Below are 27,897 nucleotides of genomic sequence, written 5' to 3' on the forward strand. Positions count from 1 at the left end.
ATCTGTTTTAGAAGCTCCCCAAGGTAAACAGAATGACCATACAACCCAGCTATTCCACTCCCAGGTGTAGACCCAAAGGAACTGAAAACAGGTGTTCAAACAAAAACTTGTACGTGAAAGTTCATAGCCGCGTTAGTCACAGTAGCCAAAAGGTGGAAACTACCCAAGTGCCCATCAAATGGATGAATGGATGAGAGCAGGCGGACCATCCGGACAGTGGAATGCTAGTCAGCCCTAAAGAGAACAAAGCGCTGGTCACGCTGTAGCGTGGAGGGACCTCGCAGACATTACACTCATAGTGTAGAGTTCCATCTGGGTGAAGTGTCCCGAACAGGCAAATCCAGAGACAGGAAGCAGGTTAGTGTTGCTTCGGGCTGGGGGAGGGGAGGATGGGGAGTGACCGCTAGTGGGGACGTGTTGGGGTGTTGAAAATGTTCTGGAACTAAGCAGTGGTGACAGTTGCACAGCATTGTGAGTGCATGAAATGACACTGAACTGTACACTTTGGCTAAAGTGGTGAATTTCATGTAATTTTACCAGAAAACCCCACACAAATCTCCCCAGAGGATTCTTGTGAACAGGCCAGGTGGGAGCCCCCGGCTCGGAGATGGGGAGAGGCTCTCTGGCCTCCCAGACCACACGTCAACATGGGTGTGGGGGTCAGGATCCAGGTGACGAAGACCCTGCAGGGCTGGGTGCCCACCCGCTGCCCTGTGACTCTGCCTCCAGTCTGGCCGCTGACGCCTCCCGGGTGCCTCTTCCTTTGGATGCAGTGGGTGAAGGAGGGTCAGCATTAAGACTGTTCACTTTCCACTCCAAGGTGCAGTTTTCTTTTCCTTCACCCAGAGTGGGACTCCGGATCATGACTCAGGGCACTAGCCCTTCAAAAGAGAGAGGGGACAGCAAGGCCTGTGCCCTTGGGCTGTGTGTCACCTGGAGGCCCCCAACCTCTGCTCTGCGGCTGAGAAAAGACCCCTGCTGTTGAGCTTGGGGGTGGGGGGGTGGGGACGCCATGGGCCTCCAGCCTCTCAGAGGTGCCCGACTGTCAGAACTCGCGATGCTGGGTATGTCCGTTTCCTGCTGCCACTATAACCAGTTACCAGGAAGCAGTGGCCTGAAACAGCACATTTATTCCCTGCAGTTCTGGAGGTTGGAAGTCCAAAATCAGTCTCGGGGGGCTAAACTCAGGGCTGGTTCCCTCTGGAGGCTCCAGGCAAGAAGTGATTGCCAGGCCTTCTCCAGCTTCTGGAGGCGCCCGCATCCCTTGGCCGGGGGCCCCTCCGCCACCTGCAGTGCACACCACTCCACCCTCTGCTTCTGTCCGCACGTCTCTGCCCTCTGACCCCGCTGTGTCCCTGTTCTTGGGACGCTGTGATGGTGATGAGGTCTCACCCAGACCACCCAGGATACTCGCCCCGTCTCAGGGTCTGGACGTGCTCTCATCTGCAGAGTCCCTTTGGCCAGGTGACACAGCCGTAAGTTCTGGGACGAGGGTGAGGACATCTTTGGGAGCCGCCAGCCAGCCCACCGACCACACTGGGTTCCTGTCCCCGCGCTGGCGCCGTTTCCCGCAGAGGTTAACTGTCGCCCTGAGAAGTTCACGAGCTCCTGTATCTGCAGACCTGAGGCTTTATTCCTTCAGTGTCTGGTTCACTCCACCTTTCATTTATTAAGCCGCCTTGTGAGGGCCAAGCCAGGGCACAAAGCTGAAGAAAAGACGAAGCAATCCCTGCTTGACCTTGTCCTAGGCAAAACCCCTGAAAATTCTAAATGTTAACCATGTGTGTCATTCTGTGCGCCCCCTGAGGGAATATCTTGCAGATTCAGTTAACAGTCTTTGGCCTGTGGCTGCCTTGACAGCTGGCACACAGGTGGTATTTGCTTATTGGGATCAAAATATGAAACTAGAAACAAGAAAATACTCTCAGGAGTGCCAGCTAGTTTCATCCCTCAAGCCCTTGTTGGGTCTCCACCCCGTCTCAGCAGGCGGTAGCCGGCGCCGTCCTCTGCTGGGTGCTTCCGGATTCCCGTGCCTATTCCCCATCACCTTTGCCTGCCTCCCCTCCCTGCCCAGGCCGCCCAGGCCTCAGACCCCTGTGCCTCTTCCCTCCTGACCCCACAGATGCCCCGAGGCCCTGGCCTCTGCTGAGGCGGACTTGAGGTTTGCGCACTTGCCCGCCCTCCCAGTCACATGCACACTCCCTTGCTTCTGCGGGCCAAGCCGGGGCACAAAGCTGCGGCTGAGCAGGGGCTGTGAGCCCAGGCGCACAGGGCTGACCTCCTCCTCCTCACGGCACGTGAACACCTCTTGGGGAGCTTTATAGAAAACCTGGTGTCTGGCCCATCCAGACCAGCTTCATCCGAAGCTCTGAGGGTGGGCCTGGCGCCGGCAGTTTGAAGGGTCCCTCGGGTGTTGTGCAGCCCAGGTTCAGAGCATTGTCCTAGCTCAGAAGCAGGCGGAGGTAAAAACACAGACATGTACAGATCATGGGATTTGCCCCGTGCGTATTTCAACAGCAGTAACCCTCTTCTCACTGGGTCCTCCTAAGGGCCCTGCGGGGCAGACAGGGGCTGTTACCACCATTTCGCAGGGGACCCCAGTGAGGTCTGGATCTCAGTCCTAGGCACTCTGGTTGCTGAGACCACCCCACCCCCTGACCCCTGCCCCGGTCTGTCTTCCAGAACTTTCTAAAGGGTGAGACAAAGGTTTGCAGAGATGAGCTGAGGTCACTTTCTCCCTGAAGTTCCCAACCTGACAGGTGACCAGTACTCTGTGGAGGCGGAAAGGAGGGACCCTGGAACATCCCTTGACGGTGCTCCCCTGGGGGGCGACGCGGGGCCGTGTGTGGGGTGCTGGGCTGAGCCCCGTGTGCCACCAGGGCTGCCCACCCACACAGATGGGGCCCCAAGGGGCACCTCTCCTCCCCGGGAAAGGTCACACAGCCCTGAGACTGGGCAGAGTGCAAATCAAAGCCCCTCAGAATTAAGAGGTTTCCCCCATTGAGTGGAATTTCACAGCCCAGTGGCCAATTTCTAAGTCATGCACGTTAATGGGCAGCTAATGAGGGACCCAGAAGGGGCAGGGGGGTGCCCCGGGCGCCCAGAGCCAAGATTAAGGAGTACAAAGCCAGGCCGCTCTGAGGGCCCTTGATCTCCTTTCTCACTGCCTCGGGGTGGATGTGGGGGGAGAGAGCCATGTGAATTCCGGAGGGGTGCGCCCCAGCCCCTCACATCCTGCCGTCTGCTCACCCATTCATCCCCTCCCTTACGCGTCCGCTCCCATCCAGGCACCATCAGGGTCTGGGCGGGTGCAGGAGCCAGCGTGACACTGCTGGCTTTGAGATGACACACACTCGGGGCTGATTTCCGGCCCTGGCCCTGGCCAGCGCTCACGTTTTGAGCCTCTTGCCCCACCCGCGGGAGCCCTGCGCTCTACGGACCGCGGTGACAGCCCTCGGGATTCAGAGTGAGGACGCGGGGAGCGCTTGCTGCAAGGCCTGGGTCACGGTGAGCACCGCTCACGTGGTCGCAGCAGAACTGCGGCCCGCGACGCCGTCCAGCTCCGGGAGCCCGCAAAGTATAAACGGAGCCGCTGCAGGGAGGTGGCACGGTCAGGGGCTTGAGACCACACGAGCAAAGCCTTTGGTGCTGATCTCGATGGAGAAGGACTGATTGGGGGAGGCGTTGAACATGTCTAACTTACAGCAGCAGTTCTCAGGAAGGAGCCCCGGACCCCCTGAGTCAGAAACGCTGGTGACGGATCCCACACTTTGTGGTTTAACATGCTCTCGGGGGGATTTGAGCCTGGGCGCCAGGAATAAACACCTCTGAATTCAAGATCCGACCTTCACGGGGCTGCGTTTTCCGGGTTGGGACCGTTTCCAGGATTCTGCCATCCTAGCCGACTGTATCGGGTCGGAGAGGTGGTCTCTACTCAAAGTGCGGTCCGGGGACCAGCAGCACCCGCCTCCGCAGAGCTCGTGAGAAACGTGGACTCTTGGCTCCACCCAAGGTGGGACGAATCAGCATCTGCCTGTTAACAAGACCGCAGGTGATTCACGTGCTTGTTCGCCTGGGGAGCCTCGCCAGGAAGCACCTGCTGACGGCCTGGGCCTTTGCATGCGTGAGTCTACAGCCCCCCGAGGAGGGCACACGGACCCCCTTCTGCAGATGGGAAACTAGGCTCGGCGCCCCTAGCAGGTGACAGATGGGGGTGGGGGCCTGGGAGGCATGCCGGGAGGAGGCGTTGGAGATGGTGAGATCGGTGCAGCCTCCCTGATCTCTCCCAGCTGAGCTCCCTCTAACCCTCGGGGCGGCCGGGAAGGCCCCGCCCCCGGCAGTCTTAAGACTCCCGTGCTCAGGCCAGAAGTCTCAGAAGCTACAAGTTCTTGGGACGGATGGCCCTGACCTCTTGCCCGTGTCCTCCTAGGTTCGGGGACGTGACCCCAGCACGTGCTCTCTAGGGCTCCCATAATTCATGACTCATTTGCCCACCCCGGTGGAGCTAGAGCCTTCCTCCCACCCCTCTGGGTCCTCTGAAGTGAGCCCGAGTCCCCGTCCCTGATGGCCCAGGACTGTCTGTCGCCTTGAAGATTGGACTTGGTGGTAAGGACCAGGGGCTGGAGCCCCTTCGCTGTGGAAGTTGGCCTGGAGGCGGGTGGGTGGGTGAGAACAGCCATGGGGAGGAAGGAGTTGGGGATTTGGAAGAGAAACGGGGTGGGGGAGGGCAAGAGTGCCCATAAACAAGGTTGGAAGTTGGGGGGGGACTGGAAGTTATGGGGCAGGTGGTTGCATAACGCTTTGGAAAGGGGGAGCAGATACTCAGGAAGAGGGGTACGGAGGCTGGGGTTGTTGAGACAGACGTCTTGGCTCTGGCTGGATCGAGGAGAGACGCATCCCAGCTGGAGAAGGTTACTGTGAACTGGGAAGACGGTGCCGGGACCACCCCGTCTCTCTGCCCCTCTGCTGCTTCTAGCCATGGAGGGACAGACCCCAGGAGACAGAGGCCTTTCGGAAAAGCCGGTCCCCACGGCCGCCCGCCCCAGTCTATCCTCACTGGGTGCTATCTTCATTCTCCTGAAGTCCGCGCTGGGCGCCGGCCTGCTCAACTTCCCATGGGCCTTCCACAAGGCGGGTGGGGTGGCCCCAGCTTTCCTAGTGGAGCTGGTAAGCCCCTGGGGAGCATTTTGGGGCGGGGGGGTGGTTCTCTGGGGGCAGGTAGGAGCTTAAGTTTATTTTTCCAGCTAGAGCCCTGGGCATTGCTTTTGCAGAGCTGCCTGTCTCCGAAATTACTCCTGTGGCTTTTGGTTTTCCATCCCGCTCAGCTCACGAAGGGAGAAGGGAATCCCCCTGTAGGCCCGGGCCGAGAGCATCCTCTATGCGGCTGAGAACCTCGCAGCCAGGCGGGGTGGAGGGGGAGGGGGAGGTAGAGGCGCGGCGGGTCCCTGTGGAGCGCGCGGCACCTGTAGCCAATGAACCTGGCCTTTCAGCCGGGGAGGCGCTGTCTCCGAGCCACTGATTGACTTATCTTGCCTCCCGGTCTCGGCTCCACAGCGAAAGCCCAAATCCCGTGGGCAGGTCAGGACTGAGGCCGCTGTGACGCCCCCAACCTGCACGGTGTCAGCGGTGTTTGGCCAGTTCTGCTGGCTGCGTGTGGAGCCTGAACTCTCTCCCTTCCCAGAAAGTTCCAGGGCCTGACCGTCCTCAGCGGAAAAGAGCTGCTGATTAGCACAGCTTCATGTTATTAGCAGGCTTTTCCTTGGGCTGATAGGAATCAGGCATTTCGTGGTAAGCTCTTTGACCGGCATCATCTCAAATGCTTTTTTCTGGCAGCTGGCTGATAATGGCCTCATTGGTGGGCCCACGGGGCCTCTCTTGTCCTTCTGGAAGCTTCCAGATGCTGCCCTGCTCAGCGTCCGGTGTAGCCCGTGCCGCCCCCATGCTGGCTGAGCGCCTGTCTGGCGCCGGGTGTCTGAGACAGTGTGGTCTCCGTCCTTGTGAAGCTTGTTCTAACAGGGAGCTCGGACAAGATTCAAGAAGTCGAATGAGACAGTGTCAGATGGTGGGCAGCGTGACGGTGGGATGACATCTGTGGGAGCGGGAGCGGGAGGGGGGCAGAGAAGCCCCCTCCAAGGCGGCGCTGAGCCCCAGCTTGTCCAGGTGCACGTGGCGGGCAACAGAGGGGTGTTCGGATGTGTGCGGCAGAAAGGCCGCGCTTCCGGAACAGGGAGCCCGACCTCCAGCCACAAAGGGTCAGCGACAGAGCGGATGGGGCCCGCGTGGGGGTCCGTGGTCAGGCACAGACGGACCAGTCCGAGGACGCCAGGCAGGGCTGAGGCAGGGACGTGGCGCGCCGCTCCCCAAGCTCCGTGCGGGGTCTCCCGGCACCTTTCGGGGGTACGGATGCTGACAGCCCGGGTTTGGGTGGGCCTGAGATCGCGCATCTCTGACAGGCTCCCGGGTAACACGGATGGTGCTGGAGTGGCTTGCTGTTTGCACAGGATGGTCTAAAGATCCCATCTTGAGCAGGTAGGCAGGCTTCAGGAGAGAGGACCCCAACTATGAATAAATGGCAACTCCCGACAAGGGAAGAAGTCAGGCTGGTAATCAGCAACTCCCCTATCATTTCCTGACTCTCCCCTCCTCTTAGCCAGTGAGACTTCTGCCCTGTCCCCAGTTACAAGGCCTCCCCTCGGACGGGAGGAGTGTTTAAACATCCCTGCCACTGGGAGGTCAGTGGTGTGAGGTTTTTAGGTCTCTAATGGCCCCATGAGCACTGGAGGGTTAATGAAATTAACGAACCTGCACCCTCCTCGGCTCCAAAGAGAGGCGCGCCTGGCGAGGGGCTGTAAGGGCTCTTTGCTGACTGGCTGCTAAGAGGCTCGGGGACCGTCTCGAGGGTCAGCCACTCCTGCGTGGACAGCTCACTGTGTTAGCAGAGACGCACCTTCACTGGCAGAGGCTCAGCCTGACCCCCCACCCCCCTTCCCTTCCTTTCATCCCCAAATACCTATGAAGCACCTGCTATGTTCTGGGTGCTTTTCTGGGGCTAAATGGTAAGCAAAAAAGACACGATCCCAGTGTCCATGGAGCTTAGAACCTGGTGGATGAGAGAGGCAGGGATCCTCACGCTGTACGCTCAGTTGTGAGTATGTGGCCTCAGGCCCCTGGACCTGAGGACCACAGCCTGGGCAGCGTAAAACAACAGAAGTGTATTCTCTCCCAGTCCTGGAGACTGCAAGTCTGAATCAAGGTGTCGTCAGGGTCCTTCCCGCCTCTCCAGCTCCTGGAGGCTCCAGGCATTCCTTGGCTTGTGGCCACGTCACTCCAATCTCTGCCCCATCGCCACATGGCTTTCTCTGTGTCTCCTCGTCTTCTGTCTCTTATTAGGACACTTATCATTGGATTTAAGGCCCACTTGGCTCATCCAGAATGACCTCATCTCAAGATCCTTAATTTCACCTGCAAAGACCCTTTTTCATTTAATTACATGTTCATTATTTGCATCTGCAAAGATGGCTGCCAGTAAGTCCCTTTCACAGGTTCTGGAGATTGGGATGTAGACAAACCTTTTGGGGGATTCGACCCACCACGGGGGAAAAAAGTGGGCCCACGAAAGATGTGGTTCTGCCAGAAACGGAGGGTTGAGCCCACCTTGGGGGTGAAGTGTGGGGAGGCTTCCTGGAGGAGGTGACCTTGGAGAAGAGGGGGGAAGAGTAGGGGGTCCCCAGGTGAGGGACAGTGGTGGAGGCGGGGTGGTGGTGTTCCAGGCAGAGGAACCGGCACGGGCAGAGGTCGAGGGGCTGGAGGGAGCGTGCGTGTTCCTCCTGGCTCTGAACTTTCAAGTTTCTGTCAGGCGGTCCAGTTAGGTGTTCCCTTCAGCAGCCCTAGTTTTGGCTGCTGGCGTAAGAACGAGTCTGCCGTTCAGGGGCACGAACTGTGTCTGAAGACGGCCATGCTGGCTCTCCCCGGGCTTCTTGGCTGAGCACCTCACAGCTCCTGCATTGTTCTCCTCCATAGAAATGTGGGAGGGGAGTTTGGCCGTGGAGACCAGGTCCAGCTTAGGGAAAGGTAGCCGTCCATCCTGGAGAGGCTCAAAAACATTTAACTACGTGGGGCAAGTGGGTCTCAAATGCATCAGTTGAGGCTGGGGGGGGGCGTGGGGGAGAGGTTATCGAGTGGCGCAGGTGATTCGGAAAGCAGTTTGTAAGAAATTGCCAGACTTGAGCACACATCTACCCTGACACCCAGGAATTCCACTCCTAGGTGTGTGTCCAGGAGAAGGAAACGTGGGTCCTCAGAATGACTTATTCTAGAATGCTCAGCTCTTCCTTCATAGTAGCCAAAAACGAAGAACAGCCCAGATGTCTGGCAACAGGGGACTGGATCAACCAGTTGTGATTCTATCCACACAGTGAAATAGCACTTGGCAAAAATAGGAATAAATTTTACCGATGTGCCCGATAGGGCTGGCCCTCACAAAAGTTACCACTCAGTGGAAAGCCCGATAAGAAAATGGATAAAAGCAGAAAAATATTAGAGTGGTTTTTTTCTGGGCACGGGGACAGAAAGTGACTGGGAAGGGACAGGAGGGAACTTCGGGGACATGGTAACATTTTGTGTCTTGGTAGGGGTTTAGGTTGCACATGTACGTTGGTTATACCCCTTCCAATGATATACTGATACACACTTAAGACTTTGTGCATTTCACTGTGTGTAAATTTTATCTTACAAGGGAGAAGGACTGTAAACAAATATCAAGCTCTAGCGATATGCATGCCCAAATCTTTAGGGGGAAGTATGCTAATTAGTATCCACAACTTGCCTTGAAATGTACCCCCAAGTTTAGATGGACACATGGACGCATGGTAGAGGTGTGATAAAATAAGCAAAGTGACCTGCTTCTAGTAGAATCTAGGTAGTGGGTGCATGGCGTTCATTATAAAATTCTTCCAACTTTCCTAGATGTTTGAAAATATTTCAGTGTTGGAAAAAATTCCAACAGAGCACTGGAGAGGGAGTCTGGAGAATAAGAATGACCATCATTTCTTGAGCAGTTACCACGTGCCAGGCACTGAGCTGAGTGAGTTACGTGCTTTGTTTAAAGCAAATGCATCACAACCCTTCAGTAAGGTAGATGGTATCATCCCCATTTCACAGATGGGAAAACAGAGGTTGATGGTGGGCCTCATGCCACAGAGCAGGTGAGTGGCAGAGTTGGAATTGAACCCAAGTATGCCTGCTTCCTAACCACCATGCTTTACGGCTCTTCACCTGCAACGCATGTGATCTTAGGAAAGTAATTTAAACTCTGGGTTTCTGATACCTCATTTGTCCAACTGCTGTGGGGTGGTGGGAACCCCAGATTCACAGACGTAGAGCCAGCGCGGCCTCTGGAATCCACCTGCTTTGCAGCTCTGGTTTCAAGGGAGGGGGCTGGTGGCTTGTCAGGTAGAGGCCCTAGGCTGCAGGCAGCCGTGGCCTCTGCAGGTGAGACCCAGAGGGAGTGGTATCAGCATCCTGGGGGGCGGTTGTGGGCACGCCTGGCCCCATGGTCCTGTTCTGCAGGTCTCCCTGGTCTTCCTGATCAGTGGGCTGGTCATCCTGGGCTATGCTGCCTCCGTCAGCGGCCAGGCCACCTACCAGGGCGTGGTCGGAGGGCTGTGTGGCCCCACCATCAGGAAGCTGTGCGAGGCCTGCTTCATCATCAACCTGCTCATGATCTCCGTGGCCTTCCTCAGGGTGATCGGGGACCAGCTGGAGAAGTGTAAGTACCTGCCCTGGAGTCAGGGGCGACCCCGGGTGTGGAGCTCAGTTCTCCCGAGTTCCTGGTGGATGAACAGGATGTGGACGTTGGGCTCGGGCCCTTGGCAAGCAGCGGAGGCCGAGACCACTCCCAGCTCCTAACGTCGTGGCGAAGGGAGATGCAGGGTTAGTAATTACCACCGCAGTGAGAGTCAAGGAGCTGGAGGGAGCTGTGCTGGGGTGTCCAGTGGGGACTCATTTTACAGACGGGGAGGTGGCACCAACTGCAAGGACACGCCTGTGAGAGAGAATCAGTAACACCTTGAATTTGGGGACGTCGAAGACGCTCAGCCCCATGCCGCCTTGGCCTATAGTCCCCCCACTAACAATTTCCCTCTAAGCACTTCTTTGGCTGCACCTGACCGATTTTGATATGTTCTGATTTCACTTTTATTCCGTTCAATCCTTTGCTAATTTTTGCTATGATTTCTTATTTAACTCATGGGATGTTTAGAATTGTGTGATTCAATTTCCACTTATTTGGGAGTTTTCTAGTTGCCTTTTTGGTTTCTTTTTTTAAAAATTTTTTTATACAGCAGGTTCTTATTAGTCATCCATTTTATACACATCAGTGGACACATGTCAATCCCAACCTCCCAATGCATCCCACCACCACCACCCGCCCCCACCACTTCCCCCCTTGGTGTCCATACGTTTGTTCTCTACATCTGTGTCTCTATTTCTGCCCTGCAAACCGGTTCATCTGTACCATTTTTCTAGGTTCCACATACACGCGTTAATATACGATATTTGTTTTTCTGAGTTACTTCACTCTGTATGACAGTCTCTAGATCCATCAGCGTCTCTACATATGACCCAATTTTGTTCCTTTTTATGGCTGAGTAATACTCCATTGTATATATGTGCCACATCTTCTTTATCCATTCGTCTGTCGATGGGCATTTAGGTTGCTTCCATGACCTGGCTATTGTAAATAGTGCTGCAATGAACATTGGGGTGCATGTGTCTTTTTGAATTATGGTTTTCTGTGGGTATACGCCCAGTAGTGGGATTGCTGGGTCATATGGTAATTCTATTTTTAGTTTTTTAAGGAACCTCCATACTGTTCTCCATAGTGGCTGTATCAATTTACATTCCCACCAACAGTGTAGGAGGGTTCCCTTTTCTCAACACCGTCTCCAGCATTTTTTGCTTGTAGATTTTCTGATGATGCCCATTCTGACTGGTGTGAGGTGATACCTCATTGTAGTTTTGATTTGCATTTCTCTAATAATTAGTGATGTTGAGCAGCTTTTCATGTGCTTCTCGGCCATCCATATGTCCTCTTTGGAGAAATGTCTATTTAGGTCTTCCGCCCATTTTTTGATTGGGTTGCTTGTTTTTTTTGTTTGTTTTTTGGGTTTTTTTTTTCATTTTGAATATGACTTTTATTCTCTTTCAGCAGGTACAAAACAAAGCAATAAAAATGATTATAAAAATAACTGATGAAGATAACTCAAAGGATAGGTATTATACGCTTAGGCCATATTTGGGGGTTCTGAAAAGCTAGATGTCTAAATATTTATCAAACTTTAACTTCAAATGATTTTGAAGAGGTATTAGTTCAGATTTCATCTAAATCCTACTATTAGCTTTGGGCTTTGTTTGAACAAAATGAATATGAAATAATCAATTTGTTTAACATATAAAAGTGGTGTAAAAGATAGACATTCTTCTCCAGTCATAAGCATAGGGCCATAGTTTTAGCTCTAGAGAATAGGATGGAAGTGGAGGAAGTTACCTCTGTTCGAAGAAGTGAAAATGTAACACAAAAAATTTCATGCGAAAATTCAAAAGGGAAAACATTAACTGATAATGTCACACATAATCGTCAAGGTCCCTAGTACTTGGAGCATTAGGAATGCACCCACTCTTGTTTCAGGCGCTACCAGATTACTCATGTCTTAATTTTTCTCACTCTCTCACCTTCTTTCTCAGGTTGTCTCTACAGCAGGGAATTCCCTAAAATAGAGGGAAAAGTTTCCAAAAATTAAAACCTAGTCACCTATTGCTTTTGATTCTATTTATTGTGGTCATTGAGATACACACAACTGAATTACAAAAAGGCCTTTCAAAAATGTGTTGCTTATGCTTTAATTCGGCATTCAGCACCTCCAAAACCACTGAACAAAATAAACCACTGGACAAAATATTTGTATGGCCCCTCTGTCTCTACATATCCATTCCTGCTTACTTATCATTCCTGGAAGGAGCCATGTGTAAATTTTATTTCCTGACGTCTTTGGTCATGCCATTATCAGACTGCAATACCCTTTGAATTTCTCCCTCTCCTTCTGTCCTGTCCTCAACCAATATTGCTGTCAGTACAACATTTTTAGCAATGGAAATTCTATTCACACATCAAGACCAAGCACAAAAGATTGATTTCTCTCGAGTCTTCCTCAACCCTTCCTACCTAATACCAAATTAATTGCTCCTTATAAACGCTTCCACTCCATTTTCTCATTTTATGAGATTTGTTTTATCTGTATTTTAGTTTGGCCTCTTCGTTCTTGCCTTTCCTACCCAATGGTCAGGGCCTTGAAAGTAGTAGAACATTGTCATAGCTAAAAGCACAGACTCAATGGGTACATGCACTTCACTGAACACCTTTTATCTTACAAGCTAAGGCATCTGGTGAGTTGTTTAACCTTTTTCGCCACCTTTATATTCTTGCGTGAATAATAGCCTCACAAAATAGTGTTATGAGAATTAGATTAAATGACATATTATATTTAAGTATGATGCCCAAAAGAAATGTTGGAAAAAAATTTGCTAAAGTAAATGCTAGAAAAAATTTTAATTAGCTGAAAGTAATGGCCATATAACGAGTACATACTCATTTTGTGACTCGTTCATAAAACCCAGCATAGTGTCATGCACATAATTCCACATCTGAGCCCCTATTAAATTGATATCTGTAACTGGTTTCTCTAAATTCTGAAAGCCAAGAGCAAATATCTTTCAACGACTATAGTACTCAGGAATTCTGAGGTTCAAAATTTTCTTGGATTGATACACTTCTGTAAGTTACCTGCATGATTTTACGTTTCAGTTGCATAAACCGTGGTCTCTGCATAATATTGTTTTTTATGGATAAGTGAGTGAAACCCAGAGCATAAAGTCCGAGGTAGATAATAAAAGCAAGGGCTACGCAGGAAAAATACATAAGAGTTTAATATTACATATCTCTCATTCTCGTTTGGTGCTAAGAGCACGTCTAATTTAAAGCTACCAGAAACAGAGAGTCTTTACAAACCACCTGGGTGTGAGCGACACAGTGAACCTGCACCCTGTGAAGGAGAGAATTTCGCCACACGTTTTCTGGGCTGCACAGAACCAGCTGCTTAGACTGGTGGATAATTTCACTGTAGCTGATTTGGCATGAATGCAAGGAAAACAAACTTCTTTAGTGGACTTGACTCTCAGGCTCATATCAATCTTGCAATAGTAAACTGATAATTTTACATTACTGTGTTGTAGTGAAGAACATGATTTATATATATATTAAGCACTGAAATCACCCTTTAGAAGAAAATCCTTTAAGATCTGAAGAGACCTGTGTAGGTTTTAATCTTGTAAGTTCTATTAACAAAGCAGTCAGAATTTTCCTTTTGTATATATTTTTATATTTATTCTCCTAGCCAACTCCAACTATTTTCTCTACATTCTTCTAAAATTAATGGTAATAGTAATAATAGTTAAGTACCTTTTGGAGGACTGCTATTTTCTCAATGAAGGTTTAAGTATTGAGATTGAGGAGAAGCAGCTTGAATCACAGACAAGCGGAAAGTTTGAGCATCACAGAAAGACCCTAGAAATATCTTTTGAAATGTTTTCTGTAACAATTCCCGTCAAGCCAGGAGGGCTGGTGCTCTGTTACTAAGTGAACTGAGACGTGGGGGCATTGGTGTCAAATACGTTCTTTACCAAAGTTTTTTTTTTTTTAATTAATTAATTAATTTTTGGCTGCATTGGGTCTTCATTGCTGCGCGGGCTTGCTCTAGTTGCGGTGTGCAGGCTTCTCATTGTGGTGGCTTCTCTTGTTGCGGAGCATGGGCTCTAGGTGTGCAGGCTTCAGTAGTTGTGGCATGTGGGCTCAGTAGTTGTGGCATGCGGGCTCAGTAGCTGTGGCACACAGGCTTAGTTGCTCTGTGGCATGTGGGATCTTCCTGGGCCAGGGATTGAACCATGTCCCCTGCATTGGCAGGCGGATTCTTAACCACTGCGCCACCAGGGAAGTCCAGTGATACACCTCTAGTAGCAATCTTAATGCTTCATCCAGAATAAATATCACACGAGAGGAATATCCAGAGGTTATTTTTATCTCCTTTCTCTAATTTAGATGATCGCTGCATTCAAGTCTTGCTGCGGTCGGCAGGAGCAGAGCCCAAGCTGGGAGCGTGGCTGGGGGTGGCGGGGTGGGGGCGCAGGGTGCCGCCAGGCACTCGGCCCGGAGAACTTGGGCAGAGCCTCCGCCGTGGTCTCCGCCAGCGGCGCGAGCAACATGTCCAGTATGAACTTTCCAGCTCCGGGCCTGGCCGCTTGTTTTTTTTTTTAATATTGAGCTGCATGAGCTGTTTATATATTTTGGAGATTAATCCTTTTTCCGTTGATTCATTTGCAAATATTTTTTCCTATTCTGAGGGTTGTGTTTTCGTCTTGTTTGTAGTTTCCTTTGCTTTGCAAAAGCTTTGAAGTTTCATTAGGTCCCATTTGTTTATTTTTGTTTTTATTTCCATTACTCTAGGAGGTGGATCAAAAAAGATCTTGCTGTGATTTATGTCAAAGAGTGTTCTTCCTATGTTTTCCTCTAAGAGTTTTATAGTGTCCAGTCTTACATTTAGGTCTCGAATCCATTTTGAGTTTATTTTTGTGTATGGTGTTAGGGAGTGTTCTAGTTTCATTCTTTTACATGTAGCTGTCCAGTTTTCCCAGCACCACTTATTGAAGAGACTGTCTTTTCTCCATTGTATACCCTTGCCTCCTTTGTCATAGATTAGTTGACCATAGGTGCGTGGGTTTATCTCTGGGCTTTCTATCCTGTTCCATTGATCTGTATCTCTATTCTTGTGCCAGTACCATATTGTCTTGATTACTCTAGCTTTGTAGTATAGTCTGAAGTCAGGGAGTCTGATTCCTCCAGCTCCGTTTTTTTCCCTCAAGACTGCTTTGGCTATTTGGGGTCTTTTGTGTCTCCCTACAAATTTTAAGATTTTTTGTTCTAGTTCCGTAAAAAATGCCATTGGTAATTTGATAAGGATTGCATTGAATCTGTAGATTGCTTTGGGTAGTATAGTCATTTTCACAATATTGATTCTTCCAATCCAAGAACATGGTATATCTCTCCATCTGTTGGTATCATCTTTAATTTCTTTCATCAGTGTCTTATAGTTTTCCACATACAGGTCTTTTGTCTCCCTAGGTAGGTTTATTCCTAGGTATTTTATTCTTTTCGTTGCAGTGGTAAATGGGAGTGTTTCCTTAGTTTCTCTTTCAGATTTTTCATCATTAGTGTACAGGAATGCTAGAGATTTCTGTGCGTTAATTTTGTATCCTGCAACTTTACCAAATTCATTGATTAGCTCTAGTAGTTGTCTGGTGGCATCTTTAGGATTCTCTATGTATAGTATCATGTCATCTGCAAACAGTGACAGTTTTACTTCTTCTTTTCCGATTTGGATTCCTTTTATTTCTTTTTCTTCTCTGATTGCCATGGCTAGGACTTCCAAAACTAGGTTGAATAATAGTGGTGAGAGTGGACATCCTTGTCTCGTTCCTGATCTTAGAGGAAACGCTTTCAGTTTTTCACCATTGAGAATGGTGTTTGTTGTGGGTTTGTCATATATGGCCTTTATTATGTTGAGGTAGGTTCCCTCTATGCCCACTTTCTGGAGAGTTTTTATCATAAATGGGTGTTGAATTTTGTCAAAAGCTTTTTCTGCATCTATTGAGATGATCATATGGTTTTTCTTCTTCAATTTGTTAATATGATGTATCACATGGATTGATTTGCATATATTGAAGAATCCTTGCATCTCTGGGATAAATCCCACTTGATCATGGTGTATGATCCTTTTAATGTGTTGTTGGATTCTGTTTGCTAGTATTTTGTGGAGGATATTTGTATCTATATTCATCAGTGATATTGATCTGTAATTTTCTTTTATTGTGGTGTCTTTGTCTGGTTTTGGTATCAGGGTGATGGTGGCCTCATAGAATGAGTTTGGGAGTGTTCCTTCCTCTGCAGTTTTTTGGAAGAGTTTGAGAAGGATGGGTGTTAGCTCTTCTCTAAATGTTTGATAGAATTCACCTGTGAAGCCATCTGATCCTGGACTTTTGTTTGTTGGAAGATTTTTAATCACAGTTTCAATTCCATTACTTGTGATTGGTCTGTTCATATTTTCTATTTCTTCCTGTTTCAGTCTTGGAAGGTTATACTTTTCAAAGAAATTTGTCCATTTCTTCCAGGTTGTCCATTTTATTGGCATACAGTTGCTTGTAGTAGTCTCTTAGGATGCTTTGTATTTCTGCGGTATCTGTTGTAACTTCTCCTTTTTCGTTTCTAATTTTATTGATTTGAGTCCTCTCCTTCTTTTTCTTGATGAGTCTGGCTAATGGTTTATCAATTTTGTTTATCTTCTCAATGAACCAGCTTTTAGTTTTATTGATCTGTGGTATTGTTTTCTTTGTTTCTATTTCATTTATTTCGGCTCTGATATTTATGATTTCTTTCCTTCTGCTAACTTTGGGTTTTGTTTGTTCTTCTTTCTCTAGTTCCTTCAGATGTAAGGTTAGATTGTTTATATGAGATTTTTCTTGTTTCTTGAGGTAGGCTTGTATAGCTATAAACTTCCCTCTTAGAACTGCTTTTGCTGCATCCCATAGGTTTTGGATCGTTGTGTTTTCATTATCATTTGTCTCTAGGTATTTTTTGATTTCCTCTTTGATTTCTTCAGTGATCTCTCAGTTATTTAGTAACATATTGTTTAGCGTCCATGTGTTTGTGTTTTTTACATTTTTTCTCTGTAATTGATTTCTAATCTCATAGCATTGTGGTCAGAAAAGATGCTTGATATGCTTTCAATTTTCTTAAATTTACTGAGGCTTCATTTGTGACCCCAAGATGTGATCTATCCTGGAGAATGTTCCATGTGCACTTGAGAAGAAAGTGTAATCTGCAGTTTTCGGATGGAATGTCCTATAAATATCAATTAAATCTATCTGGTCCATTGTGTCATTTAAAGCTTGTGTTTCCTTATTAATTTTCTGTTTGAATGATCTGTCCAGTGGTGTAAGTGAGGTGTTAAAGTCCCCCACTATTATTGTGTTACTGTTGATTTCCTCTTTTATAGCTGTTAGCAGTTGCCTTATGTATTGAGGTGCTCCTATGTTGGGTGCATATATATTTATAATTGTTATATCTTCTTCTTGGATTGATCCCTTGATCATTATATAGTGTCCTTCCTTGTCTCTTGTAACATTCTTTATTTTAAAGTCTATTTTATCTGATATGAGTATTGCTACTCCAGCTTTCTTTTGATTTCCATTTGCATGGAATATCTTTTTCCATCCCCTCACTTTCAGTCTGAATGTGTCCCTAGGTCTGAAGTGGGTCTCTTGTAGACAGCATATAGATGGGTCTTGTTTTTGTATCCATTCAGCAAGCCTGTGTCTTTTGGTTGGAGCATGTAATCCATTCACGTTTAAGGTAATTATTGATATGTATGTTCCTATGACCATTTTCTTAATTGTTTTGGGTTTGTTTTTGTAGGTCTTTTTCTTCTCTTGTGTTTCCCACTTAGAGAAGTTCCTTTAGCATTTGTTGTAGAGCTGGTTTGGTGGGGCTGAATTCTCTTAGCTTTTGCTTGTCTGTAAAGCTTTTGATTTCACCATCGAATCTGAATGAGATCCTTGCCAGGTAGAGTAATCTTGGGTGTAGGTTCTTCCCTTTCATCACTTTAAGTATATCATGCCATTCCCTTCTGGCTTGCAGAGTTTCTGCTGAGAAATCAGCTGTTAACCTTATGGGAGTTCCCTTGTATGTTATTTGTCGTTTTTCCCTTGCTGCTTTCAGCAATTTGTCTATAATTTTTGCCAATTTGATTACTATGTGTCTCAGCGTGTTTCTCCTTGGGTTTATCCTGTATGGGACTCTCTGTGCTTCCTGGACTTGGGTGGCTATTTCCTTTCCCATGTTAGGGAAGTTTTCGACTATAATCTCTTCAAATATTTTCTCAGGTCCTTTCTCTCTCTCTTCTCCTTCTGGGACCCCTATAATGCGAATGTTGTTGCGTTGAATGTTGTTGTGTTGAATGTTGTCCCAGAGGTCTCTTAGGCTGTCTTCATTTCTTTTCATTCTTTTTTCTTTGTTCTGCAGCAGTGAATTCCACCATTCTGTCTTCCAGGTCACTTATCCGTTCTTCTGCCTCAGTTATTCTGCTATTGATTCCTTCTAGTGTATTTTTCATTTCAGTTATTGTGTTGTTCATCTCTGTTTGTTCTTTAATTCTTCTAGATCTTTGTTAAACATTTCTTGCATTTTCTCGATCTTTGCCTCCATTCTTTTTCTGAGGTCCTGGATCATCTTCACTATCATTATTCTGAATTCTTTTTCTGGAAGGTTTCCTATCTCCACTTCATTTAGTTTCTTTTCTGGGGTTTTATCTTGTTCCTTCATCTGGTACATAGCCCTCTGCCTTTTCATCTTGTCTATCTTTCTGTGAATGTCATCTTTTTGGTTTCTGCCTTAAATGCACCATGGTCAGAGAACACACCTGTATAATTTTGACATTTGAGACTTACTCTGTGCCTCAGCGTGTGGTCTGTCTTGGTGAGCTCTTAAAGGGTGTGTATTCTGTGGTTCTTTGGTACAGTGTTCTAGAACTCTCCATTAGGTCAAGGTGATCCAGAGCTTTGATCAGATCTTCCATGACCTTGCAGATTTTTGTGGGAGTGGGGCAGTGGCGGAGTCTAGTTATTCTGTCAGGTTATGAGAGAGAGAGTGTTAACATCTCCAATTATGATTGCAGATTTGTCTATTTTTCCCTTTAATTGTATGAATTTTTTGCTCATGGTTTTTGCAGCTCTCTTATTAATAAGCACACACAGTGAATTGCCTTTTTATTATGAAATTTTCCTTTTTGTCTCTGTAATTCTTTGTGAATATACCTGTGAATATAGCCTCTCCAGCGTCCTTAAGATTAGTGTTTGCACAGAATTTCTTTTCCCACTCTTTTACTGTGAACTTTGGAATTTTAAAACACACTTCTTGTAGACAGCATATGGTCGGGTCTTGCTTTTTTATCATCTTGACAGTCTCGGGTTTTAATTGGCATATTTGGACTTTTACTTGGAATGTAATAATGACTGATACAGTTGCATCTCGGTCTACCATTTTACTGTTTGTTTTGTCTGTTCTGTCTCTTGAACCATGAAGAAAGGTCCCTGATGCAGGGATGTGGAAATTAAAGGCTCCCATGTTGTGGGAAGCACTCTGATCTTCCACAAAAATCAAAGTTGGTAGATCTGAACCTCCCAGAGGGTAAATTGGCACAAAAATGCCCTGCCTGACAGTGGTAAGTAGAGGTCATGTCAGATTTCAATTCTGGTCAACTGGTGGTGCTGCTCTGCTGAGATGAATTCTGAGGTGCTGCCATGTTGAGAAGGATTCTGAGGGCCTGACTTATTGGCAAGGATCTGAGGGGCTGCCGTGATGGGAAGGATTTTGATGGGCTGCCCTGTGAGAAGGATTCTAGGGGCTGCCGTGTTGAGGAGAATCTTAGGAGCTGCCTTTTTGAGGAGGATACTAGGGGCTGCCCTGTTGGGAAGAATCTTAGCAGCTACCGTGTTGAGAAGGATTCTGAGGGCCTGCCTTACTGAGAAGGATTCTGAGGGCCTGACTTCTTGGGAAGGATCTGAGGGCCTGTCATATTGGGAGGGATTCTGATGGGCTGCCACGAGAGAAGGGTTCTAGGGGCTGCCTTCTTTAGAAGAATCTTAGGGGCTGCCGTGTTGGGAAAGATTCTGAGAGGCTGCTGTATTGAGATGAGTTCTAAGGGCCTCCGTATTGACAAAAATGTTAGCAACTGCAGTTTGGGAAGGATTCTGAGGAGCTGCCATTTTGAGGAGGACTTGAGGGGCCACTGTGTGAGAACGATTCTAGGGGTTGCCACGCTGAGAAGAACTGTAGGAGCTGCCATGTTGGGAAGTATTCCGAGGGCCTCTGTGTTGAGAAGAATCTTAGGGGCTACCGTGTTTTGGAGGGTTCTCGGGCGCTGCTGTGTTGAGAAGGAACTGAGGGGCTGCTGTGTCCGAAAGATTCTGAGGGGCTGCTGTGTTTAGATGGATCTTGAGGGTCTGCCATGTTGATAAGGGTTTCGAGAGGCTGCCGTTTTGTGAAGGATCTCAGATGCTACCATGTTGAGAAGGGTCTAAGGTGCTGTCTTGGTGAGAAGGATTCTGATGGGCTGCCATGTTCGGAAGGATTATGAGGAACTGTCTTGTTGAGAAGGATCTGAGGGGTGCCGTGTTGAGAAGGATTCTGTGGAGATGCTGGGTTGGGAAAGATTCTCGGGGCCTCAGTGTTGAGAAGAAATCAGTGGCTGTTGTGTTGAGAAGGATTCTGAGGGGCTGCCGTGTTGGGAAAGATTCTGAGGGCTTGCAGTGTTCAGAAGGATTCTGAAGAGTTGCCGTGTTGAGAGGGTTTCTGAGGTGCTGCCATGTTGAAGATGCTTTTGAGAGGCTGCCTTGCTGAGAAGGTTCTGAGGAACTGTCTTGTTCAAAAGGAACTGAGGGGTGCCGTGTTAGAAGATTTTGAGCCGCTGCAGTGTTAGAGTGATTCTGAGGGGCTTTCATGTTGGGAAGGATTCTGAGGGCCTGCCGTGTTGAGAAGGATTGTGAGGTGCTGCCTTGTTGAGAAGGATTCTTCGTGGCTGCTGTGTTTGGAAGGATGTTAGGGGCTGCCATGGTGAGCATTTTGGGGAGCTGCTGTGTTGAGGAGGACCTGAGGTGCAGCCCTGTTGAGAAATATTCTGAGTGGCTGTCATGTTGAGGCGACTTTTGAGGGGCTGTCGTGTTGAGGCGACTTTTGAGGGGCTGTCGTGTTGGGGAGCATCTGATGTGCTGCCGCGTTTAGAAGGATTCTGAGTCGTTTCTGTGTTGGGAAGGATCTGAGGGGCTGCCATGTTAGGAGGATTCTGAGGTGTTGTGTTGATAAGATGCTGAGGGGCTGCCGTGTTGAGAAGGATTCTGAGAGGGTGCCATGTTGAGAAAGTTCTGAGGGGATGCCGTGTAGAAAGGAGCAGGAGGGCCTGCCTTGTTGAAAAGAGTTTTAAGGGGCTGCTGTTTTGAGGAGGATTCTTGAGTGTTCAGGAGGAGGCGGAGGAGCTGCCATTTTGAGGAGGGCTCTAGGAGCCTGCCGTGTGGAGAGGAATTGTAGGGGCTGCCACGTTGAGAAGGACCTGAGGGGGCTGCTATGTCAGAAGAATTCTGCATGGCAGCTGCTGCTGTTGGGAAGGATCTGAGGGCCCGCAGTGTAGCTAGGATTCTGAGGGGATGCTGTGTTGGGAAGGATTCTGAGGGCCTCCCTGCTGAGAAGAATCTTAGGGGCTGCCGTGATTTGGAGGATTCTCAGGGGCTGCTGTGTTGCGAAGGATTCTGAGGTGATGCTGTGTGAGAAAGATTCTAGTGGCTGCCGTGTGGAGAAGAATCTTAGGGGCTCCCACATTGGGAAGAATCTTAGCAGCTGCAGTGTTGGGAAGGATTCTGAGGGGCTGCCAAGTTGAGAAGGATCTGAGGGGCTGCTGAGTTGAGAAGGATACTGAGGGCCTGCAGTGTTCAGAAGGATTCTGTGGGGCTGCCAAGTTGAGAAGGATCTGAGGGGCTGCTGAGTTGAGAAGGATACTGAGGGCCTGCAGTGTTCAGAAGGATTCTGTGGGGCTGCCAAGTTGAGAAGGATCTGAGGGGCTGTGGTGTTGGTAAGGATCCTGAGTGGCTCTCCTGTTGAGGGCAATTCTGAGGGCCTGCTGTGTTGAGAAGATTCTGAGCTGCTGCCATGTTTAGAATGATTGTGAGGGGCTGTCATGTTGGGAAGGATTCTGAGGGCCTCCGTGTTGAGAGGAACCCTAGGGGCTGCCGTCCTTTGGAGGATTCTCAAGGGCTGCTGTGTTGAGAAGGATTCTGAGGAGGTGCCATGTTGAGGAGGATCCTGAGGTGCTGCCTTTTTGAGAAGGATTCTGAGGGCCTGCAGTGTTCAGGAAAATTCTGAGGGGCTTCCGTGTTGGGAAGGAATATGAGGGACTGTGTCTTGAGAAGGATTCAGTGGGCTGCCACGTGAGAAGGATTCTTCATGTCGGGAAGGATTCTGAGGGCCTCAGTGTTGAGAAGAACTTAGTGGCTGTCGTGTGGAAGAGGATTCTGAGGGCCTGCCGTGTTGGGAAAGATTCTGAGGGGCTGCCATGTTGAAACTGATTTTGAGGGCTTCCCTGTTGAGAAGGATTCTGAGGGGGTGTCATGTGAGAAGGATTTTGAGGGCCTCAGTGTTGAGAAAATATGGGCCAGTATGTTGGGAAGAATCTTAGCAGCTGCAGTGTTGGGAAGGATTCTGGGTGGCTGCCATTTTGGGGAGGATTTGAAGGGCTGCCGAGTTGCGAATGATACTGAGTTGCTGTCATGTTGCGAAGGATTCTGAGGGGCTGCCATGTTTAGAACAATCTTAGGGGCTGTCGTGTTGAGAAGGATCTGAGGGCTGCTGTATTGAGAAGATTTCGGGCTCAGTTAGTGGATCACCTGGAGAGATTAGAGTACTGATTGGAGGCATGCCACCCCATCTCTGGGTGGATTGACTGGTGGGAAGAGAGCATCGTGTGCGTGTTTCTGGTTGGATATTTAGGGATATGTCTTTCTGAAGGCAAGTCCAGGTTACTTGGGCTGAAGGCTAATTGGAGGTTGGGGTTTTTGATGGAGTCGTTACATTCATTGGGTACAAATGACTATAAACGATGGTGCCGAGGACACCAAGATATGGCCTGGAAAGTGAGGGCTCAGGAAGGAGGTGGGTAGCCCAGATGGCAGAGGGAGGCTTTCCTGGCTTCAGGAGTCCAGATGGCTAAGAAGGGCTTGCCCCCCATCCCAGGCCACATGGGGCCTGGGACTCATGGAGATCTCTATGCGCCTTTGGGTACGTGCATTCCCTTGGCCTGTCTGGCCAGGAAAGCCTGCCTTGCCTCCCTCACGGGAGGTCTCTGTACCCTGAGCTCCACGTGGAGCTGTCCCGTTGCGTCGCTCCAGTAGAAGCAAGCCATTGTGGTCAGGCCGTTGATTTCATTTCATCACTGGCTTTACGGAGCATGTGGTGAGAACAAGGAAGGGTTATGTTACAGCAGTTGCCAGCACCCCCGAGTGGGCCGGGAACCAGCTCTCGGCACCTCCACCCACGTGCTTCCAGCCTCAAGCCATCTTGCTCTCTCCCCTTGGCTCGCCCCTCTCCCCCATCTGTCTAGCCTCTTCTATCTGATAACTCCAAATTCTCCGTCTTACTGTGGTGGAATCAAAACGGGCCCAGACTCTTAGGTGTTCCTTCTCTTGAGAGGTTGATAGGGTCTGTGTCCCCTCCCCCTGAATCAGAGCGGGATCCGTGACGGCTCGGCCTGGCGGAGGATGGCAGATGGGACACTGCCAGTTCCAGGCCTGGCCTTTAAGAGGACGGCACCTTCCGCCTTGGGCTCGGGACCCCCCAGCTGTCATGGACCAGCCTGCTGGACGGTCTGCAGGGAGGGCCCCACCAGGCACCCTGTGTGAGCCCAGCCATCGAGGACCCTCCAGCCCCGCCCCCTGCCAGATACCCCCAGGGGACCCCAGCCTATCTGGTGTGGGGCAGAAGCAGCCAGCTCAGCCCCGCCCTAACTCTCCTCTATCTAATAACGGGGTTGCCCTAGGCTGCTGTTTGGGGGACATGTATTCCAGGCCCGGAATTCACCACACACACCCTTTGAGCTCTTGAGCAAACCAGAAGGATCTTTTACAAACAGGAGGGCCTGGGTGCCCCAAGGGCAGACCGTTGTGTCGTTTGTTGCCGATTCCAGCACTTAGAGCAGCGCCTGCCGGGCGGAAGGAACTCGGGGAAGGTCTGTTGAATGAATTCCTACAGCGTGTCCCCTCCGTCCTGGTGGCACGTGACAAGGTCCCCATCCTGTTTGTCATCCCATCCCTTCAAACTCACGGGGATGACTCAGTGCCCACGGCGAACCCCCCCGAGGACCCGGAGCTGGGAACCCCACGGCCGCGGCTCTGCAGCTGGGGGAGGGCCCCGCGGGGCTCGCTGCCTCTCCTTCCCTCCCTCCCCCTAGTGTGCGACTTCCTCCTGCCCGGCGCCCCGCCAGCCCCGCGGCCCTGGTACGCCGACCAGCACTTCACCCTGACGCTGCTCTCCGTGCTGATCATCCTGCCTCTGTCCGCCCCGCGTGAGATCGGGTTCCAGAAGTACACAAGGTACGGGCTGCGGCCCCTTCCTGGCAGGGCGATGGCTGGGGCTGGGTCCCCACCTCAGCGCGCGTTTGGTGGGTGGCTTCTGTCCGCCTGGGATAGGGGAGCTGCTAGCACGGGTCTTCCCGTTTGGAGAAGGGGAAAAAATATTTTTAATTACACAAGTCGTACATGTGCCTGATAGAAAATACAGATAAACAAAAAAGAAAATTACCCGTAATGACAGGACCTGCAGCTGACATTTTGTTACTTAATGATTGCAGACTTTTTCTGCACACACGTGCGCATATGCTGGCACGGAGAGAGACACACACACACACACACTTTTTTCCATTTTACAGTCTGAGGCTCTCCATGTACTTTTGCAAAAATGAAGTCTGGCAAAAGTCTTCACACAAGTGTGCCACCCGCCTTCCCCTGTCATGTAACGAAATGGAGCAGAGAAAGTGGGCAGGACCCCCTTGCCCCCCGGGGACCCGCAGCCCTCGCCAGCCTTGTCCGGGTCCTCCTTCCCCCCGTGCTGTGGCCCAGCGGGCAGTGTCCCAACTTAGATGCTGAATCCCAGCGGCTGTTGGTGGAGAGACGGGGGCGCCCGTAGCGATCACAGCCTCGCAGGTCTGACCTCGCTGGGCCTGAGCGCGGCCCTGCCCTTGCCTGCCTGGAATGCTCTTCCCGCTGTCCCCAGTGTGCAGATAAGGAAATGGGGTCCAGACACTGGCCTGACACCTTGCCAGTGTGGGCAGAGCTGGCATCGAGACCCCGCTCCGTGTGGTTCCCCAGGCCCTACCCCACCGTAGAGGCCCCTAACGCTGCCCTCCGTCCATGTGTTAGCGTCCTAGGCACCCTGGCCGCCTGCTACCTGGCCCTGGTCATCGTGGCACAGTACTACCTCGGGCCCCAAGACCTCGCTCGTGAGCCCCGCCTGGCGTCGAGGTGAGTCTCGGGGGATGGCTTCCCGGGGCTGCTGTGAGGGCCGAGGGACGCTTCTCCCCCCTCGACCCCACCCACGGTTTGCACAGAGCCCTGGCTCGTCCCGTGAAATCCTTCAAGTCTCTGATGCCGTAGAACTCAGCAAAACCTCCTTTCCTGGGGCTTCCCTCGCGGTCCAGTGGTTAGGACTCTGTGCTTCCACTGCAGGGAGCGCGGGTTCAAGCCCTGGTCGGGGAACTAAGATCCCGCGTGCTGCACGGTGCGGCCAAAAAAAAAAAAGCTGCTTTCCTTCTTCAGAACGACAGCGCTATCACTAGTGAGGACGGGGGACAGACTAAGGGACACGGAAGCACTAGACACCCCACCAGCCTGGGGCTCCTAGGCTGGTGCAGACGCGTTCCCCGCAGTTTAGAGGCGGCAGAACCAGCCAGCAAGATGCAGGTGCAGGGGCAGAGGGCAGTGAGGCCTGACGAGCCTGAGCGAGGCCAAGAGTGGGAGTGGGCACGGGGGGGGTGTCCTCTAGGGATGCGGAGCTGCGGCGGGGACTTCAGTTTTGCACGGAAGCCATTGCAGGGTTTTGATCACAGCAGGGGCTTGAAATCAAATCGGCTGGTGGCAGGCCAGCTCCATGAGCCTGTGACCTGTGACCTGTGACGTCACCCGGGTCCTGGGCTCAGAAGGGCCCCGCACTTGGTTTAACGCCCTGCTGTCGCCATCCTGAAATGCTTAACTGCTGTTGAACAAGGGGCCGGCATGTTCACTTTGCACTGGGTCCTGCAAATCGTGTGGACCCTCCTGGAGGATAGGTTGGAAGTGGAGCGGGAGAGAGGAGAGAGTCCGGGTGGACTCTGAGCTCTGGCAATGCCGTTTCCCGGGCTGGATGGGATGGGGAGGGGTCGGGTGGGGATGTGTTAGGTTGGAGACAGCTGTGAGGCACTAAGTAAGATGTCAGGGAGCTGGTCAGACTGTGCGCCTGGAGTCCAGAGAGGCCTGGGCTGGAGAGAGGAACGTCAGCCCAGAGATGGCATGTAAGTAAGGCCAGGAGCCCAGGTGAGAAGTGTGAGCTGGTGGTCCTCCACCAGGCCCTGGGGGATCAGGGAGAGGGTGGCAAGTTAGGAGCGCGTGTTAGCTTCTTGGGGCTGCTCGTAGTAACAAGTGACCACAAACTGGGTGGCTGAAAGCAGCAGAAATTTCTCCCCTGCTTCTGGAAGCTAAAAGTCCCAAAATCAAGGTGTGGGCAAGGCTGCACTCCCTCTGGAGGCTCTGAGGGAGGGTCCTTCCTGCCCCTGCCAGCGTTGGTGTTGCCAGAACTCTTTGGCCTTCCTTGGTCTGCAGGTGCTTTGCTCCAGACTCGGCCCCCATGGTCACACGGCCTCCTCCCTGTGTGTTTCCTCTTCCTATAAGGACACCAGTTGTTGGGTTAACTCCCAGCCTACTTCAGTATGACCTCATCTTCATTTAACCAATTACATCTACAAAGACCCTTTTTCCAAATAAGATTTCATTCTGAGGTTCCCAGTGGCTACAAATCTAGGGGGACACTGTGAAACTCAGGACAGAGGATAATAGAATCTGGGTCTCAGAAGTCAGCAAAATTTGAAGAAGGTTGGGGTGATCGCCACCAAAGGCCGCTTCTGGGTCACATGGGGCTGAACGCTGGCGCCTGATTTGGCCACGGAGGCCGCTCTTGATGTGGCTGGGTTTCGTCAGGGCAGGAGGCGGGGTTGAAGGCCCAGGTGGATTGGGTTCAGGAGAGGAGGAAGGAGCCGGGAAAGAGCTCTTCTGAAGAGGGGAGAAGAGAAATGTGCAGGAGCCGGGGCACAGAGGCCATGGCCCGTGTGGCCCATGGCACACCAACGGCATAATCCAGCAGTGAAGGAAACCCGATCAGAAGAGGCCAGATCCACTGCTGATCTGTGGCCTTGAATCTGTGGAGGGGAGGGTCCTGCTCTCTGGAAATGCAGCCTCCAAGGCTGGAGCTCGGGCAGTCTCCCCCACAGGAACGGGAGAGGACAGCATGTGAGGCCCAGAGGACGCGGGCAGGCAGATGGAGCTGTGGGAGCGTGGGCGCTAAGAAGCTGGCCATCGGCTGACTGTGCTGTTGAGGAAAGTCCAGGAAGACAGGGCTTGGCTGGGAGGCTCCGTGATCTGCATCCAGAGTTAAGAGTCGGCCGGAGCGCAGCACAGAAGGGAGATACCACCGTGTGACGTTCCCCGTGGCTGCTGTGACACGTTAATGCCAAACTTGGTGACTTAAAACTACACAAATTTATTCCCTTACAGTTCTGATATCAGAAGTCCAGAATAGGTCTCACTGGGCTAAAATCAAGATGTCAGCAGGGCTGTGTTCCTTTTGGAAGCTCTAGATTGGAATCTGTTCCCTTGCCATTTCCAGCTCCTAGAAGCGCCCACATTCCTTGGCTCGGGGCCCCTTCCTCCATCTTCAAAGCCAGCAAGGTTCCATCTCTCTGACCCTGCTTCTCTGGTCACAGCTCCCTCTGACCATAGCTGGGGAAGGTTCTCTGACGGCAAGGATCCTTGGGCTGCATTGGGCCTAGATCATCCAGGGTCGTCTCTCACCTCAAAGTCCTGAGCTTCATTACATCTGCAGAGTTCCTTGTGCCGTGTAAGGTTCCCAGGATAAGGACATGGACCTCTTTGGGGCCCACTATTCTACCA

At 50.5% G+C, this 27,897-nt stretch overlaps 1 protein-coding gene across 5 annotated transcripts in view; it reads left to right on the forward strand.

Moving 5' to 3' along the window:
* Window positions 1–4,475: 4,475 nt before the first annotated feature.
* SLC38A8 (solute carrier family 38 member 8) overlaps window positions 4,476–27,897 on the forward strand; it is a 35,578-nt gene continuing 12,156 nt past the window's right edge. Inside the window, exons 1-5 of one of the 5 annotated variants that reach the window (XM_082366889.1) lie at window positions 4,476–4,605; window positions 4,976–5,166; window positions 8,965–9,082; window positions 9,568–9,766; window positions 25,120–25,221. In XM_082366889.1, coding sequence (XP_082223015.1) covers window positions 4,978–5,166; window positions 8,965–9,082; window positions 9,568–9,766; window positions 25,120–25,221 — 608 coding nt within the window. In that variant the 5' untranslated portion in view covers window positions 4,476–4,605; window positions 4,976–4,977. Of the gene's footprint in view, window positions 4,606–4,877; window positions 5,167–5,538; window positions 7,525–8,964; window positions 9,083–9,567; window positions 9,767–24,152; window positions 24,295–25,119; window positions 25,222–27,897 lie in introns of those variants that run through there. The other 4 variants (XM_082366890.1, XM_082366888.1, XM_082366892.1 and 1 more) reach the window with 4 other exon arrangements.

The sequence above is a fragment of the Balaenoptera borealis genome (genome assembly GCF_965194805.1).
Source record: "Balaenoptera borealis genome assembly, chromosome: 19".
In the NCBI taxonomy this organism is placed as follows: Eukaryota; Metazoa; Chordata; class Mammalia; order Artiodactyla; family Balaenopteridae; genus Balaenoptera; species Balaenoptera borealis.